This window comes from Gymnoscopelus braueri, assembly GCF_963280865.1.
Source record: "Gymnoscopelus braueri genome assembly, chromosome: 9".
Taxonomy (NCBI): Eukaryota; Metazoa; Chordata; class Actinopteri; order Myctophiformes; family Myctophidae; genus Gymnoscopelus; species Gymnoscopelus braueri.
In genome coordinates, this window is record NC_137610.1 from 23,635,287 (window position 1) to 23,654,923 (window position 19,637).

The window sequence follows — 19,637 nt, forward strand, 5'->3', positions numbered from 1 at the left end:
AGTGCCATGCCGTAAAAATATCTACTTCTCTCAGCCAATCACAGGTGAGTTCGGAACATAATAACCATAACTGGGTTTGCCAGAGGCCTCAGTTTTATATTAACCATTTAACCACAAATATTTTCTACATTATTTTGAAAATAGCTAATCTACATCAGCTATTTCCGAAAATAAAATAAAAATGAGTTTGATTTGTTTATATATATATTTTTTGCCATTGGGCTAATTGTATCATCGATCATATGTTTTTTTTGCCATTGGGCTAATTGAATAATCGATCAGATGTCTTGGAATCTATCTATCAATTAATTTGTGAAATCTGTGTCTATATGTTCCGGGCATAACTCTGAACATATAGACACTGACCGTTTGACTTCAAACTCTGTGTGTGACCCAGATGACCCGGGGGTGTACAATGCCGAGTGCCAATTCCATTGGATCAACTGTTTCAGAGAACCGAAAAACCACGAATATCTGTATGTCTGCCTGCGGGACTGCGGAGGACCCAAAATTAAACCGCTCATTATGCAGAATGGCTCATTTCAGAGCAATACATATGAATTGATTATATTATAAATATTGATGCAGTAATACTGTTAATCTCAATCTGAGATTATTATCCATAACAGCCTTATTTTATCTGTTGCACTACCTTAAGTGCAACGGATGTTCACCAACAACACAGCTTTCTTTTTTTTTTGGATTTTCTTTTGGACTTGTATGCCTTTATGGATAGGATAGTTGTAGGCTGACAGGAAATGGGGAGAGAGACAAAGGCCATCGGGATCGGGACTCGAACCCGCAACGCGCTGTCAGGCTTCATTAAGCCTAGGTGCCTGGACCGTTTCGCCAGCGGTCCAGGCCCAATAACACATCTTTCTAAGAAGGAGTAGAGGAGCTGGATACATTGGGGGGCTTCAGGTTGAATAAATTGAAGAAGGAGGAAACTTGGTCTGGCAACTCTGCAAGTACACTCTGAGTTAGAGCCACCCTGTTCCCTTGGAACTGTCTGAAGGGAACAAACTGGACAATGTCTCGCATTGCAGCATCGCCGCTCGGTGAATACAGGATTCGGTTGTCGCTGTCAAGGAACTCCATGGCGCTGAAGTCCTCATTGCCAACCCCAATGATAATGATTGACATCGGCAAACGGGAAGCTTCGACAATGGCAGTGCGTGTCTTATCCATGTCTGTGATCACGCCATCAGTGATGATGAGCAGAACAAAGTATTGAGAACCAGAGTACTGTTGTAATGCTTGCCTAGCAAAGCAGGCGACGTGGTTGATGACTGGGGCAAAGTTGGTTGGACCATAGAGCTTCACCTTGGGCAGGCACTGCTGGTAAGCAGTCACCACTCCCTCTATACCATCACAAAATGGATTTGATGAGTTGAAATTGATAGGAAATATAGGGGAAACATGCCATTGAGGAGGGATCCGGGCTCCAAATCCAAAGGCAGGAAACATCTTGTTACTGTCATAGTCCTGGATTACACTGCCCACAGCCCTGATTGCTGACAGGTACTCATTGTAGCCCTCAGGGTTGATGTAATGGAGAGACTGGGGGCTCATGGGGTCCCCATTGGAGCTTGTGAAATCTAAGGCAATATTGAAGTGGAGCTGACAGCCACCCATGATGTAATCCAGGAAAGTATAAGTCTTCACCACCTGGCACTGCTTGACGCATATGACCCCAGAGTTTCTATAGTCGCTCTTCTTTTGTAACTTTTTTGGGTCGATACATTGAAATTCAGCCGGGGTTAGGTGTGTTCCCATTTGCATGCGTGAGACTGTGGTCTCAAACTCTCCAATCAGTGCATGGGAGCCAGATTCACGATGGTCATAACATAGAACCTTTATTGGTTTCTCCATGTCTCCATCACAGAGAGACTGCAAGGGGATCGTGAAGGGTCTCCATGTTGGATTCAGGTTGTTCTTCACCACCTCTGTCCTGTGGGCCAGCTGCCATCTAGTTTCTGACTTCCTGTAGAATTCCAGGAATGGGTCTGACCACCACATATACTTTTTGTCTAAGTTTCTGGCAGATACTATAAAATTGGCCACTGTGCTGTCGGTTATCTCATCAGCACATATTGTGATGGTCCCACGGCCTGCAGGCTTATTGTTCTTCAGCAACAGTGGTCGGTTCAGCCTCTTACAGGACACAATCTGTCCCAAGGTACATTCCAGCTGTCCCAGGAAGTCTTGATTTCTCAGGTCATTAGTGTTGTCGTCTATGTCATACACACAGAACATAAGCTTCTGCACCATCTCAAAGTAATAGTCCATGACAAACTTCTTTGCAAACTTTGGATTGAGACAGTTCAGGATCATCTCTGTACGACCAACCTCCTGCCACTGGGACCCTGAGTAACTCATGTACAGAATACACAAGGGGTCAGACTTGGACAGGATATCCTTGTCCAAAAGATTCTCACAGGAGATGGTTAGCTCCACCTTGGTCATACAATGATTGGGCCCCAGACCATGCATTGGTGCTTCACCTGTAGAAGCCATGGTATAGAGGCCTTTGTATAGGTTGGTATAGGCTTGTTGTTTTAGTCCTGGAAATCAGGCTTATGTGACTGTGAACCAACACAATGTCAAGTAACTGCTAAATAGACCAGTATACAGTTTAAGTACCCAGTCTGGCCACGAGGCATGATGTCAGTTATGCCTCTCATCCAATCACGTGTGAGGTTGGATGTAAATAACCATATATGGTAACCATTTATCGTTATTCCTTGAGAATCGCCCAACCGATCGACTTAAATTCAGTGTGTGTATTGCTGATGACCCAAAGGAGTGATGTGCCGAGTGGGAAGTTGGTCGGATCGGCTGTACTCAATGTAATACATCCGCAAATTCCTATATATGGAGTACCCTGATCTGTCATCAATATGATCATGTCATAGCACTGATGCCTGGGACTCCATATTTGGGCATGGCTGACATGGAATGCCATACTGTATGGACATAAAAGGGATACAGGCAGACAGAAACACAGATAGAGAGATCTATCTATATGCCGTGTATGGGGGGCATGCTGATATGCCCATATATAGAGATCTCTGTCGGTCCTTGTCCCTTTTGTGCCCATACATGGAGATCGTATACTTGATGTCATCAGTATATGCCCATATGTATAGATAGAGCCCTGAGGGACTCCGGTTACCATATGGGGTTAACCCATAGAGGTATAATATAACGGGTTAACCTTATGGGTTTAAGTGGTTAACTAACGCCAGAAGGTGGCAGCAATGCCACGCTAAGCTCGCCACGCTAAGCTTGCCATGCGAGCTCAGCGTCCCTCCCTCTTGACATCCAAAGAAGAAGAGAGTTGCGAACAATGTTGCCATGTCCGCATATTATAAGCGAGTCAAGCGACTTTGGACTTATTTTTCTCTAGAGTTGCTGGTAAATATATATTGGTAGTCTTGCGGGTCGCATTGTTTGGGCTTGTTTCTTATTTTGGCGTACCTCCTAAATGTTCTTTAAAACAGTGTTTTTCAAACATTCTCTTGTCAAGGACCACGGATTAGCGTTAAAATGTTCAAAATGTTTCACTTTTTTCAAGATAGATTTTTTTTAAAATAGCAGATCTACAAGCTCACAAAGCGTCTTTTGGGCTTGTTTTCATAGACCTAGTTGCTTATTTCTCTCTCAATACCTGGCAACGCTGAACCCGAAGCAAAGCAGTGAAAGCACCAGCAGCAGCAGCAGCACACCGTGTTCTATTGTATCTGATACTGTCACTAACTGCACCTTTTAACCAGCCAGCAGCAACAACACACTGCCCTGGACAAGTAGGGTAAGAGCTAAAACACTACCTCTATGCTTCATAACATGTATAAAGTATGTATTAGTAATGTATTAGTAGTGTAATAACTTTTCTTGTTTAAGTGCCCTCCTCATGCTCATTGCAGCGTGCTTGTACAATGAAGTGAAGAGGAGGTGTGGTGGCTGCTTGGTGGCCAGACAGTGTAGTGTGTTGCTAGCTGCTTGCTAACCACTAGCCATGTTGGCCCAGAACATTGGTTCCCAAAACGTTTTAGCTCGAGACCTAAAAGAGAAATGTCTCTCCCCGTGACCCAGAACTAGTGAAAATGGCAGATCTACAAGCTCACATCGCGTTGCTTGTAGATCGGCAATTGTCACTACTTCTTAAACATGTGTTTTCAAATGTATGGAATTTCTTCGATTTTTGGCATTTATTTATGAAAAAAAAATGAAATTTGTTTTGAATTCATGAAAATTAGAATGTTCTGGCGGGGGGAGGGGGTGTTAATTAAAAACAAAATGTAGGAAATAAAATACAGGGGATATTATTTACTCGCGACCTATAAAAATGGACCTGTGACCCACAAATGGGTCCCGACCCACTGTGTGGAAGCCACTGGCCCAGAAGAACAATGTGATGTCCTTCTCCTTTAGTTTCAGAGGACTAAGGTCTTCTTGCTGTGTTTAACTGGCGGTCGAGATGTCTCCTCCACACCACCTCACAACAATACTCTTAATAGTCCTGTAGCAAGTCCTCAAAAAAGCCCTTAGTTTTTGAGATACCCCCACCCGAGTTAGAACAAAACACAACCATGTTTTTTCTTATCTTTAGGGTCTCCCATTAATGAAATGGATTGTTGTGAAATTTTATTTTGGGGCAAAATTCGTTGTTTGGGCTATTCTTTAGAACTACCCCAATCTCTAAAAAAGGCAAATCCGAATAGGGCAAAGGTGACCAAAAATGCTATAACTTGAGAATGCTCACTCTTATCTTCATCAAATTTGCTGAGGTATGAACCAGGTGTCTACCCTACATCACCAAAGAGTCAGAATGTAATTTACATAAATAAATACTGAAATATAGTCCTTTAAACATACCTTTAGTTTAGGCGGAAATTGTACTTTTGTAGTGAGGACTCCTCTACTTTCCCTCATTTAGAAAAAAAACATACATTTATGTCAAATAAGCTGTTACTGCATATCCTAAGATGCTATTAAACAATAACCAGTGGTTGTGTGGAGAGATCTAGTACAGTTTTATTGCAAATGAGACTTCTTTAGACATACCCCTTCTCTGGAAATAAAACATTATAAGTGGGTGCAAATATGGTTTGACCCAAAAATAATTAGAACTGGAAAATGTGCTCCTCGGAGCACAAGTCTCCGCCAGCAGACCCGTGCTATTTTAATAGCACGGGTCGTCTTGGTAGAACGGGTCGTCTTGGTAGAATGCGCGTGGTTTTTGGTGTTCTGCAGGGGCGACTGAATATGTAGTGTCTGCATCTAAAAGATGTTCTTCTTGAAGCAATGTGTCATACGGGAGTCGTCGTAATTGACTGGTTTGTTCAAATGCTTGTCTGTCTTCTTCATCTTCATTGTCTTGAACAGTTTCAGCAGTTGATTGATGTGTTTGATCTATGTCAGTTTTCTCTAGTGCTACATAATGTATTTGATCAAGGCGGCCAATTGTTACAGTATTAAGACTTCGGCCTTGTTGTGGGATCAATTCAACTCTATAGTCCTCTTCTGTGTTACTGTTGTAGATGAGTATGCTTTCTTAGCTTTGGCCTTCTGCGCCTTTGCTTGACCAATGTTAGGTGTTCTCAGAGGGACACACACACGCACGGACGGGTGATTTGGACTGGAAGGTACTGTTCCAATCAAGACTGATTGATCCTGTCTTACCTCACTTCAAAAACGTAAACGGCTTTTTGAAGTGACACACCTATTTATAGGATTTTATTTCGTCATGCGTCCCTCTAGCCAATCAAAGGCATTGGTGTCAACATATTGACACGTGTCACGTGGAGCTTGACCAATGTTAGCTTGGCTAACAATGTTTGCTCACACACGGCAGGACTAAGCGAAAACATACTCTCCACCTACGGCGGAGACAACAATAGGTTTCTCAATGGTTTATTGTAGTATCAGGTGTACTTAATAACATATCAAAAGTTTATCAAAATCTGATCATTAGAAATGTCAAATTTCCAAGATGGCCGCCACCAGTTCCTTAAAAGCCCATTACTCCTTCATTATTTGCCCTACACAAGTAATTTTGGTGCCTAACCCCATGTTTTGGTGATCTAGGAATCTAATTAGCATATATAAATTATAGTCAAGTGATTTTAAGTACAATCATATATTAAAGCAATTGGTTATAATCATATTTAACAATGTAATTTGACATTTCTCCCTTTTCTACATGCCATAATGCCCAGGATTGGTGAATTCATCAACAGTAGATATATCATATGTAATTCACATTCTGTTGAAGCTTTCAAGATTTATTTTGATACGAATAAGGAATAAATTATTATTACTGGGTGGTACTGTGACATTTGTAAAAACATGGCTGCCAATGTGATAGACTGGCTATAAAGAATACATCACATGGATGCACCTGGGATGTATCATCAGTGTTGTAGCCTGGGGTCATAGGGTGTTTCGGGTCTCGCAACAACATACACCCTCGCCCAGGTGACCCAGCCGGGGTTGATCAAGCCCCGACTTACATCCCACTTACTGACCCACGGTCAGTCCTATAGGGAAAGACAGGGCCACTCAGTCCGCTTCTCCGGAAGTACTCTGCCTGAACACGGGTAGGCTCTGGCATGTGGAGGGACTAGGCTCTGTGGGTTGTCTCCTGGCCGGGCTCCTCCTTCGTCTCACCAGATCCGGTGCACCGCCCCGATCCAAACATTTCCTTCTGGCGTGATGGTTCCTTGGGTCGATACCACTAGATTGGGCCGTCTAATGGTATTAGCTCCACTTGCGGTTTGCTGGAATGGCCCTCCTAAAGGCCTCACCGTGGGTTTGTTGGGTTTCTTCCTCACGGAAGACACAGCCTGGGGCGCTAACCCATACTGCTCCCGGTATATAATACAAATCTATATAATGGTTAGCTTGATGTGCAACATTGTTTTCTCACTCAACAGTAAACAAACCAACATACAGTATAAGTGTATACAGGGTAACTGCACATTTCTAAAGTTACAATTGAATTACTCTTAAGACTCAATATTCTCTCAAATATTAGGTAAGAAAGAGGCAAACATTGTGAAAATAGCCGATGTACAAGCTCACAACGCTACACTAAAAAAAAGGCAGGGGTGGTGGAGGAGTGTGACGTGGATAAGGTGCAGATGTGCTTGTCACAAACATCTCCTTATTCCTGAGACTAAGAGGAGAGGAGAGGGGAGAGGATGCTCTGAGCCATAATGATAAGTCACTGGGGGCCCCTGGGAATATTAATGGTCAGCCACCACCGACTCTCCTGTGAGCCAGTCCGACATAGACACCCTTGTCTGCCTGACACACAGTCATGCACCACCACGTGGAGGTCTTACAACCACCACTATGGGGGGGGGGGCGACCCTCCTCACGAAAGCCTATGCCCACTCACGAGTGCCTATCTCGGGCATAGGAGCCAGCCAGACCCGCCAGGAGGTCCATTTGGGGCCAGCATACATACATATGTATATGACACAGTCTTGCAACATGTGGAGGTCTTACAACCACCACCACTGGGGACTGTCCTCACTACCTATGCTAACTCAAGAGAGCCTATCTCGGGAGTGCCTATCTCGGGAGCCAGCGTGGAGGTCCACTTGGGACCAGTGGGACTATCCAGTGAGCCAGGCGACATAGGGACACTTCTCTCAGCCTCACGCATTAGCTAAATTCCAATACCTTAATTTCTGCCTCCTCCTCACTCCGTCCTCCAGCGTGCCGTGACTTAGAAATCGTTTGTATCCCAAATGCAAATTTGCTTTTGGAGGAGCTGAGAACGAGGAGAGCGCAGGCTCCCTAAGCCACTTGGAGTGAGATCTGGCAAAGATACAAGTTTATCTTTCATGCATCGTTTGCAAAACTGTCTTCGTTGAAATGGTGAATCATTTCTGTTGGAGGTTTTGCACGTCGGACATGGGGGACAGGAGAAGCTCAGGGTCTCCTTGGCTCCTAACTTTGCTCTTCTGCGCTCCAAGTGCCCAGGGAGCAATCCAGTGACCCCCATACTCCCCTCTACCCACCTGAGGGGAACCCTAGGCCCACTAAACTCTAGACCAGACCCACCCCCCATACTCCCCTCTGTCTAGGCACCCAGTAGATACTCGGTTCTGACAGCTCTACACTAACCTCCATAACCACCCCCACCCCTCTTTGCACACTCACACTGATTGCCTTCATAATGTGTTAAAACATCTATTTAATGTTTTTCAAGATGACACTGCGCTTGTCCACGAGAAAAATAAATGTTCTCGTGTATGTAGGGGAGGAGTTATGCAGTTGGGTAGGTAAGGGGAGGGGTGCAGAGAGATTGGTTCATAATGCAAGAATTTCTTTTGGGGTGGGGTGTATAGTCAATCATCTATCAACTGACAATATTCTCTGCCACCACCTTCTGAATTACTGCAAATTGTGACTATCAGTTTTGTTGTGTTTTGAGGATATATAATATCTTGAAGCCTTGTTCCAGTAAAAAAGAAATATAAGTAGTTGGAGATTTATTATATAATTAGTTAAGCGGGTGACCATTTCAGAGTGTTTTAATAGAGTCACAAAATATTGGATTTCACAATGATCTAATTGTATCTCTGCAATTTGGTCCAGTGGATGGATTCCCAGGCCCCCAAAACATGGGATTAGACACACAACGTACTTGTCTAGGATACATAATGAAGGAATTAAGCTATTTTAATGTTTTTTTGGCCATCTTGGACACCATCTTGAAAATAACACCTTAAAAGTGGTCAAACTTTGGTAAACTTTTACACCTAATACTACAAAAAGTATTGGAATAACACTTTACTCTTTGTACTTTATATACACCAAATAAAAGTCCAAATCAAATTAAAAGTCAAATTCCTTCTCAGTTGGCATTGTTTAACCCTCCCTGAATATCTATTCTTGTGATTTTGGGGCAACATTTCAGGCAATGTTGAGGCAATTATGTATGTGAGCAAAGTACAGCACCATATTCAATCACACAAACACATGATTGCTGTGTGTGTTTCATAGTTTCATGTTTCATAGTGTGGAGAATTGCAGGCCTCAATACAGAGAAGCATTACACAAATGGAATACTGTGATTAGGGGTATGTCTAAAGAAGTCTCATTTGCAATAAAACTGTACTAGATCTCTCCATACAACCACTGGTTATTGTTTAATAGCATCTTAGGCTATGCAGTAACAGCTTATTTGACATAAATGTATGTTTTTTTTCTAAATGAGGGAAAGTAGAGGAGTCCTCACTACAAAAGTACAATTTCCGCCTAAACTAAAGGTATGTTTAAAGGACTATATTTCAGTATTTCTTTATGTAAATTACATTCTGACTCTTTGGTGATGTAGGGTAGACACCTGGTTCATACCTCAGCAAATTTGATGAAGATAAGAGTGAGCATTCTCAAGTTATAGCATTTTTGGTCACCTTTGCCCTATTCGGATTTGCCTTTTTTAGAGATTGGGGTAGTTCTAAAGAATAGCCCAAAAACCTAATTTTGCCCCAAAATAAAATTTCACAACAATCCATTTCATTAATGGGAGACCCTAAATATAAGAAAAAACATGGTTGTGTTTTGTTCTAACTCGGGTGGGGGTATCTCAAAATCTGAGGGCCTCTGCTACAGGACTATAAGTTAAAGGGTCTGTAAGTGATATCTCTTTGGTTAAAAAGAAGGAAAACGTTTAATTGAACGTGTATAGCTAATAGCGTTATCAACATTGTGACACTGAAATGTCAGTAACAGGGGCCTCCATGTCTCTCCAGCTCTTTAATATAAAGAAAATACATTTCCAGGTGGGGTCACCAATTTCATCTTCATTTAACATACCTCAATGAAATGTACTTTACGTTTGGGTTACTAGGTTAGGAGGCGTCCTACAGTATGTTTACACACTGAGGCACAGTGTTTATTCTATGGGGAAAAAAATACACTTTTTAGGTTAAGGTCTATGCTGATACACAATGAAAATGTGTGTCTTTTGAACTTAATTGTTTTATGACTAAAGTACATAATGAGCACCGATAATTATCCATGGATCTATTTAATTATTAGATGGATCCATCTAATCTAATCCAACATTATGGCATGTAGGTGTGATCGATGACGACTTAAGGCCACGTGAGCAACAGTTGGGATGATTACTTTTTACAATTATTATTGTGATACTGGTAGAGCTTTTATTTTTTTCCTAAATGTAAGCCTGATTTACCTCCAGCTAATGATGGCCACTGTTATTTTTCTCATTGCTGATTTTCTTTCTTCCTTTTAGGTGAGACTTATCCAACTTAAATTGTAACTACTTATGTGCCTGAGAGACTGAAACACATCTGCTCAATGGCTGCCTTGGGCTCCGCTACCACCACTGTGCCTGAGGGCTTCCTTTATGAAACCAAGTTCATTGTCCTCAACTATCTGGGTCTCCTGCCTGCTTACAGATTACAGGCATCAGCTGCAGGTCAAGGTGAGAGGAAAGACTGATTTGATAAATTATACTTTTCTTTTGTCCTTTTAATCTACTTTTATGGTTTTTATGTCTAGTTTGGATTACAGCCCGAACGATACAACACTTTTGGGGCCGATCCCGATTTTGGAGAGTCCTAGACCACGATTACCAATGTTTTGACCCATATGTTGTCAAAGTGCAAGGTTTTCTAATTAATTTAAAAAATAGTTGATTGAATTTTCTATTTGAGAACAATGTAACTGAGCAAAATAATAAACACGAATGACTTTGATAGATACAAAATGAAATGGATAAATCAAACTTATTTTATTTAACCACTTCAGCGCTATTGAGACATTTTCAAAAATAGATCTATCTCACAACGCTGTAGATCTGCTATTTATGAAAACCTTTGAACACAAATGGTCAAATAATGGCTGATATATCGAGGCTCTAGTTTATATCTAAACCTGAAAAGAAGAAGTGAAATGGCATTCAGTCAGGAAACTATCCTCTGGAGGGGAAATACTAATACGAGTCAATTGTATCTATCTAGTTGACAATTGACAGAAATTAATGCTCTAGCAAAAGGAAACCACACAGCCTCAGACTTGTGCACTGTGAGACACACACACACACACACACACACACACACACACACACACACACACACACACACACACACACACACACACACACACACACACACACACACACACACACACACACACACACACACACACATTAATGAAGGTTGCCAGTGTTGACCTGTTGCCTCATTGAAGATCGTTGTACTTTAGCCATCACTGATATTTCTATGAAAACTGCCACAGCCTCCTGTGTGCTTTGTGGGAGTATTTTAACGTTGTCGTTTTGTGTACCTGTTGCAACATGACAGCTATGTAACAAACAGAACAGACAGTGCTCATAATCATATATAAGTCTTGGCATGACAGTTGTGTAATAGCCAGTGCTTGCAGTCATAACAATGGTCATATGTGGTCATTACAGGGCCTTAACTGATGACTCCCATGCCTGCCCTGAATTTATGCTGACATTGAGACATCGTTTCTGATGTACTACTGTATATATCGATGTTGTTTTAAATATCGATGTTGTTTTAATCATAACTCAAAGCACTTTTATTGGAGATTTAGTTGATTTTTATTGGAGATTTAGTTGATTCAGTAGGTAAGTTGAGGTTCACTGAGAACTATAATGTGTGTGTGTGTGTGTATATATGTATCTATATATGTATGTACCGGTGTGTGTGTGTGTGTGTGTGTATATATGTATATGTGTATATATATATATATATATTTAAAAATATATTTTTTGGGTGGGGGCTGGGAATCTCCAAACCAATTTGGTGTGGTTTGTACTACTGTATGTTCAGATCCTACAACAGATCAGCACAGCCCCTAGGGCCAGTTAGTGGGACTTTTAGACTTCTTATTCTTGGTAATCTAATAATGGCCTGCTGTCGTAATCAGAGAGAGCCAGACAACTTGGAGCACAGGGTCAGGCCAGGCTAAAGTGTGCTTTGTGTTCAAAGGATTCACTGATGTATAAACCACTAATTGTATATTGATGCACCTCCAGGTCCATGTGCACAAAAACCTTGCCATGAAAGGGCTTCAAAACTGTAACAAGTTAGACGTGTCATTGCATTTGGAGGCATGTTCCAAAATGGCTGACTTGTTAATTGGAAGCGGTACTGTATAGCTCATTAAAATGTTCTGTTCTTTAGAATGTTGAGAATGAACCATTCACATGTGAAACTGAAATCCATATAAACATAAAATAAATAGTAAATGTTGCTTTCAATGTTCAGCATTTGTATCAATGTTCAGCAATTGCCGTTGGTCAACTTAGTGTTGGTCTGTTAGTCCCCATATGTTCCATACCTTCCTTAGTGTGACAGGATATGAAAAGCCCTCAGGCATTTTCAGTAACAGAAAAAGGGGGAGCGATAGAGCTGGAGAAAAAGGACTCCTCTTTATTTCCCGTGCCGCCCTCCCTTCCTTTCTCTGTGGGACATGCCAGGGATGGGGGAGAAAAGTGCCTGATCCCTGCTTTCCGCTTGACCCACTCCGGGTTCTGACAGCCTGTCATGTGTAATCACCACAGGATTACTCACACGCCCATGAACCAGTGCAAGAGAGGCACAGGTCCAGACTGACTGCTGAAACAGCACCCGCCTGGGAAAAGCAACACTGATCCTCGATGAGCGAGAGTGAATGTGTGAGGGATAGCAGTGCGCTGTCCAGACTTTTTTGACTGGAGTGGTCGAAGTGTGGCACTGACTTCTGCAGGGCTGGCATGAAGTACGAGTGTACGCACGCTCAGTACACAGTACACACATTAATTTGAATGTTTTTGTCTACACTATATCTACTTTAATTGCTAACATTACAGTCTTTCATTCCTGTTTACATTTAATTAAAGATACATTAAAGGAAATGAAATGCCCAATGACTGGGCAGATAGCCAATCATAGTTTAGAATAATGGGTAGCACTTGGGGTGACCAGTCAGATTCCAGGGGTGGCACGTGCCACCTTATGCCACCCAATGGACACGCCATTAAGGGTCAGTGGCTCAGGCAGACTGTGACATGCTTTGTTTTTACTGATCAAACTGACCTGTTTCCTCATGTTAATGTTAAGACGGATACACTGGTGGACACTGCTTCCTTGCTGAAGCTCACTTAGGCATTACATCCGTAATAATTCTGCTTTCCTAGTAGAGCCTCGCGAATGAAAGATTTTTGGATCCGATGCCTGATTTATTTTGTATGGTTATGTGCGTTGCATGTCTTCAAAAAGTCAAATAATGGCTAATACTGTATATTGGCCAAACCGATATATCAGTTGGGCTTTATTGCTAATTCTGCTTCCCTAGTGATTACCTCAGTTGAGCAGTCAATGCCAAAGTGTCTGCTAAGACCAAGAAGCTTCATGCCACAAGAGAACTTGGTTGTAACTTGCTCAGTTGGCAGTGAAATAGGACATTTGGGCCTTTTATGCCCAGTTTACCACCCCATTGTACTGTAGGTGTGCTTAATTGTGCACACTCGGACAGGCATAATGCATCTCCTTGTATAGTGAACTGAAAAAAGGGGAAAAAGCTGTGTTTCAGTTTGACTTTGTTTTGAAACGCAGAGAGGAATCTTTTTCAACACGGTTTTAAACCACAGAGAATGTGACAGGCCGTTGGCTGACGTGTGGTATGTTTATCTCTCTTAGGAGGAGACTCCCAGCCATCTGGGGGTGGAGACGGCGAGAGGGAGAGGAACAGAGTACTAAGGGGACAGATAGAAGATGAATTGAGAAAACTGGAAGACCACATCTCTGCCTGTAAGTGAACGTACACAAACACACATCTAACGGCTCCTGAATATAATACCTTTCAGGGCTTTATTGTCCTTTCACACCAAAACGTAGAAGCTGCCCTGTTATCTCTTGATATGCTTTAGCAGGCTGCAGCTCATTGACCATATATTTTCATTTAGATATATGTTTGCATTAAAATTAACTGTAAAAACATGTTTTCTTAGGCTCCAAAGTAGCCTGACAGCGCGTTGCGGGTTCGAGTCCCGATCCCGGTGGCCTTTGCTGGCCTTTTTTAACACAGTATCCGTCGCTGTAAACGTGTTCGATGCAGTCTCTAGGGCTGCAACTACAAATGACCTTCTTGCCGATTATACTTTGTTGTATGACGGTGTTGTACAAAAATGGCGTAAATAGTTATGATTAGATCGGTTGCAGTCTCTCTCCAATACTACAATCTATTATTCTATTCTCCTTACTCTTGCTGGCATGTGAATAAATCCTCAAATATAATTGTCTGGGACTGAGAGGATTTCATCCTGTTATCCTCAGCATTCTCCAGCACGGGCTTTGACAGGCATACATCGCCGGTGTTTCACCCAGCCAACCCAGAGAGCTCCATTGAAGACTGTCTTGGTGCCGTGGGAGATCGGGTGTCCAGAGACCTGGGCACATACCTGACAACAGTTGTAAACTCACTCCTCACCGGGTCAGTATTCTGCTCTACAAGCTCACAATATGCCACAGCTCCACACCTTGTGAGCTTGTAGATTTGCTATTTTCGGTGCGCAACACGGCGCGTAACCTTGTGTAAATCGGGCATATCCCTAACCCATGTGGCTGGTAAATCCCTTCAGTAAGAAATGACATTACATTTATTTTAAGATTAAAGGGTATTTGAATTGGTCAAATTAGCATTAGAATACTTGTTCAGGTACATCTTCCATAAGCCCTAATAGTCTTGGATATTTCACGAAAGCAAAAGTTAAGTCTCAACCTGCGATTTCTTCAACTAGGTGGCTGCATGTAGAACAGCATCAACTAGGTGGCTGGATGTAGTCCAGCAGGAACATGGGTTTAGAACGATAATACCAAAACACCATAAATAATTTAGCATATTCTGCTCATTGTTTAGGAAAAAGAGTGCTATTGTGGCTCCTTTCGTGGTATTTAACATATCACAGATTGGGACAAAACCTTTCAGTTAGTAGGTCGGAGCTTGAACGTAATCTTTTAGAGTTTATACAAAAGCCTATCAGTAGTGCTCCTTTTTGTTTGAGGCTGAGAGCAATCGCAACAAACCACAATGCACTCAAATATCCAATGGCAACATGTGAGGAAAATGTTTCCCAACAAGGTCAATGTGAGTTTGCCTGAAAGGAATGTTATAATCAAGGTTTTATTTTCATTGTAGTTCTAATTTTAGCAGTTTAACGTTTTAACTTAAACCCTATACCTAGTTTGACCGGAGCCCCCAGGGGTCTATAGTTGACCCCCTACATGCTCAGAACGTGTCCGGTTGCTATGCATTGTGTGCTTGTATATCGGCTATTTTTGGCAAATATTAGCTCCAGAATAGGGACCAACATAGTAAAAGTGTTCAAGCGGAAAAAGTGTATAATTTTAGATACTTTGAGATCAGTGGCCAACTATACAAAACCTTTTTCTGCTAAGATTTCACTTAGGATTATATTATTAGTTACAAGCTAGAAATTCCTATTCCTTCATAGGAGAGTACAAGTAAACAGAACAGACCTCAGAATGAACTCCAACAAAAGATGAGGACTGAAACCTCAAAAGTGTAATTAGTAATCGTTTGACACTGTCGTTTGTGTTTTCCAGTCCTCTGGACTACCAGACCTTCAGAGACGCATGTCTGGAAGTCTCCACACACACACAGGGAGGTTGGAACAAGGTGAGACGCAACATGGTTGTCTCCTATGAACACAATCTGAATTAGGGCTGTAAATATCAATTATTTTCCTTGCGATTATCCTATTGATTACTTTTTTTATTAATACAAAAAAAGTGATCTAGCCAATTTTTTGTTCAAGTTTTCACTATTTTGCATGACAAAAATAGGGCTTAAGTGGTTAATCGATCCATTGCTATATATACAAAATAATAGATGTATAATATATACAAATAAATGTCTTGATTATTCGATTAGTCTGAAAAGTTATTGATGGAATAATTGTTATGGAAATGATCGATAGTTGCAACCCTAGTCCAAAGCTCAAAACGGGTTGAAAACCGCCGCTGTACTCTGTTCAGCTCTCCCACTCTCTCCTCCCTGCCTCCAGGTGCTGGTACCACTGGTGATGCTGCAGGCACTGCAGACGGAGGGTCAGTCCTTGAGCACCCTGGTGCCTCTGGGCGTGCGCTTTCTGGAGGAGACGGAGGCTGACTACATCATGCAGGAAGGAGGATGGGTGAGTTCACTGCTTGTGGTTGCTGGGCTCACTGGTTCTTTAGAATAGATGCGTTGCCTTAAGGCAACTCCGCACCAAACAGACTCGTCCAGACTATTGCAGACTACTCCAGACTGCAACAGACTGGTATTCGGTTGGCAAAAGTTACCATTTAAGTCTGTCAGCCGACTGGCCATTCATGTGCTAATTTGACTTTTAGCGTGCCAGCGTTGCCAGGTCTGCTTATTATAAGCGACTTTGGGCTTGTTTCCCTGCAAAGCCACTTAGGGATGTTCCCAGCGTTTTTTCTTCACTGACGTGCAGTGGTGTAAAGTAACTAGTACATTTACTCAAGTACTGTACTTAAGTACAATTTTGAGGTACTTTTACTTTACTGGAGTATTTCCAATTGTCTATACTTGTACTCCACAACAATTATTTGAAATGTTTAGTTACTAGTTACTTTGCAGATATAAATCATTATGAAACATACATTAACCACTTTAGCCCTATTTTGTACCTATAAGCTATTTGAAAATAGCAGATCTACAAGCTCACAACGTGTTGCGATGCACGCGTTCTGAGCTTGTAGATCTGCTATTTTCAAACATTTTTGTACTTTTACTTTTGGTACTTTAAGTACATTTTTATACCAATACTTTAGTACTTTTACTCAAGTAAATGTTGAATTCCGGACTTTTACTTGTAACAGACTCAGAGTACATCTATTGCATTCAAGCCTGGAATTTCGTCATTTTAGGGGCAAGGCCACTTGGCCTTTGGTGTTGTAATTTTTTGGAGGGCACAAAGGCCCTGCCCGGCCTTCCTGCCAAAAAATAATAACGATTTTTAAGTCCAAAAATGATTTTTAAGTCCACGGAAATAATGCATTTAACTTGAAGGTTAAGGATGATTGTATTTTAATATATTATAAGAATAGTATAACTATCTGTGAAATATTACCCATTTATTTCACAAAATAATGTGTTGGCAAATGACCAATATTTAGTTATATAGGTCTCAATATGTCACATTCAGCCCTGGACTTCACTGACGTAGGGGTCACATTAATCACATTAGATTCACAGAATGTATTTTACCCACAAGTTATTTTCATTCAAATGAAATGTGAATGAACTTGCACTAATAATGACTTTAGTTGATTTTTCACTCTTTAAAATATAGTATTTCTTAATTATTAATAATTACTGCTTGTAGATTGGCTATTTTCACGATTTTAAATTGTTTTTAAATAATAATAAAAAAGGAACATACAAGATTTCCACCCGACAGCCATAATATATAGCCAATATATGGTTCTGTATCAGTATATGAGTCCGTTTTTGAAGATTTCATTCTAATTGGCTACTATGCCTGAATATGAATTTCATGAGCCTGGGTAGGTCACCCTGGCTTGGCGGAGATATGCCCTGTAGCACACTCCGCACAGCAGCAGCAGCAGCAGGTGAAAGCAATTCACTTAATTGCTCGTTCTCTCTCCCTCTTTCCGTCTCCTCAATCTCTCGCTCGCTCTTTCTCTCTCAATCTTTCACTCTCCCTTTTTTCTCTCCCTCTCTCTGCCGCTTTTTACCTCTCTCTCTCTCTCTCTCTCAATCTTTCACTCTCCCTTTTTTCTCTCCCTCTCTCTGCCGCTTTTTACCTCTCTCTCTCTCTCTCTCTCTCTCTCTCTCTCTCTCTCTCTCTGCTTTACGAGCCTATTCATGCAATGCTTGAACTCCCACTCAGAAGGACATGTTTACATACTTGCGCATTACATATTTATACATAAACACGGATGCATGTGACTCCGTCACTGGACAAATTTACACACCTGCTCCCAATCACCACAGCGCAAAAGTAGGGCAAATCAATCAATCTCTCTCTCTCTGGGAGCAACAACAAGAAACAGTGAATGTAGGTTTTCATAGACATGGTCGCTTGTTTCTCTCACATAATCTGGCAACACCGACAGCCCTTTGTTGTCACTGCCACTGCGCTACCAGTCGGCTAAAAAGCTGAACATGTTCGGTCGGCTCTGGGTCGGCCGAAAAGGTCCCGACGGACCCCCCGACGGACCCCTAACCGACTGGCCGACGCTTCCCGAAGCCAATTCGGCCCAAAATCGGGCCGACTCAGATTGGTCTGGAGAGGGCTTTACCCATTAAAACCCGGAAAGCATCTGTGTCATTTGAAATTTTAGATTTATATAAATATAGCAATGTACGTTTTTCAGAAAACAGGTTTAGAACAGTGGTTCTCAAAAATAGACATACAAGCTCACAGCGTGTCACTTTGTGTCGCGCTGCGAGCTTGTGCATCTGCTATTTTTGAAAAATTTTGAATCTTGAAAGTGTTTGAATGTTTTTTAACACAAGTCTTCTCTTCTTGGGGTCCCTGACACAAAACATTTTCAGATGGGGGTCAGCGGCCAGAAACCTATCATTTTGGGGGTCCTTGGCACAAAAAGGTTTAAGAACTACTGATTTAGAAGACAATTGTAGACCTCAGGTCTTAATGTCTTAAAGGTACTGTAAGGGGCCGTGTCCACAGAAAGCGTTTTGTGAGGGGAGGAGCGCTTTGGATGTCATGTCCAAAGCGCTCCACACGCAGCATTTAATCACACCCCCCAACGTTCCAACCGACCATTGCAGTGCTCAAATGTCCTGCCATCTGTTATAGGCATGTAAACACTGACTACTCATGGTTGTGGTAACGATTCAACGTCGGGATCATACAGGATACAGGATCAAAAAAGTTACATTGGAAGTGATAAAATGTAATATATATATAATATAAAATGTATTAGATTTTCTAAAGAGCTGGAGAGACCCCTGTTACTTAACAAACAATCTTTAGCAATTATTACTATCCAAATATAAAGCGTTAACTTTTTAACCGAAAACATATCACTTACACACTACCTTTCATATTCCTGATAGGAGGCATTTGAACTGCTATATACTTAGTTACTGTAAAACCTGCAAGAATGATGCTAAGAATATTTGTTAAATCAAATATGACCTTGTTTAGTCTGTCTCAGGAATTTGTGTGTGTGACTGCGCGTGCGTGTGTCACTAATGTGTTAAAGGTATCATGACATTCATTTTCACTTTTTTTATTTTCAATGTTTTATTTGGGGTTTTATGACCTCAATTACACCCAAAAAAATGAACTTAGAACATTCAGTGGATTTTCTGTGGTCTGGGGTTTTCTGAATAATTAGGCTGAAAAGTAATCTGAGCTTGGCCCTTCGACAGTGAGGTCACTGTCGATTAATCCCGCCCACTCTCCTCCTCGCCCCTCCCCTCCCCTATCCTTTCCTTTGGGGGGGGCGGAGCAGAGGCGATGATTGACAGGCAAAATCCCTCACCAGCGACACCCGCAGGCAAAGATTTCTTTTTTCATTGCAGTTGAAAAGGCTTTAGAAATGTGAGAGAAAAAC

General features: G+C 41.7%; 2 protein-coding genes across 3 annotated transcripts in view; one reads left to right on the forward strand and one right to left on the reverse strand.

The window, feature by feature from the left end:
• Nucleotides 1–879: 879 nt before the first annotated feature.
• Nucleotides 880–2,517, reverse strand: LOC308092237 (copine-3-like; the record flags this gene model as incomplete). Its single annotated transcript, XM_080438083.1, has 1 exon — nucleotides 880–2,517. The coding sequence occupies one exon, from the start codon at nucleotides 2,515–2,517 to the stop codon at nucleotides 880–882; it is 1,638 nt and encodes a 545-aa protein (XP_080294209.1).
• Nucleotides 2,518–3,686: 1,169 nt separating this feature from the next.
• bcl2l13 (BCL2 like 13) overlaps nucleotides 3,687–19,637 on the forward strand; it is a 33,206-nt gene continuing 17,255 nt past the window's right edge. For both annotated transcript variants that reach the window (XM_080437637.1, XM_080437638.1), the window contains exons 1-6: nucleotides 3,687–3,811; nucleotides 10,280–10,471; nucleotides 13,701–13,811; nucleotides 14,337–14,493; nucleotides 15,627–15,699; nucleotides 16,088–16,216. In XM_080437637.1, coding sequence (XP_080293763.1) covers nucleotides 10,345–10,471; nucleotides 13,701–13,811; nucleotides 14,337–14,493; nucleotides 15,627–15,699; nucleotides 16,088–16,216 — 597 coding nt within the window. In that variant the 5' untranslated portion in view covers nucleotides 3,687–3,811; nucleotides 10,280–10,344. The remainder of the gene's footprint in view (nucleotides 3,812–10,279; nucleotides 10,472–13,700; nucleotides 13,812–14,336; nucleotides 14,494–15,626; nucleotides 15,700–16,087; nucleotides 16,217–19,637) is intronic.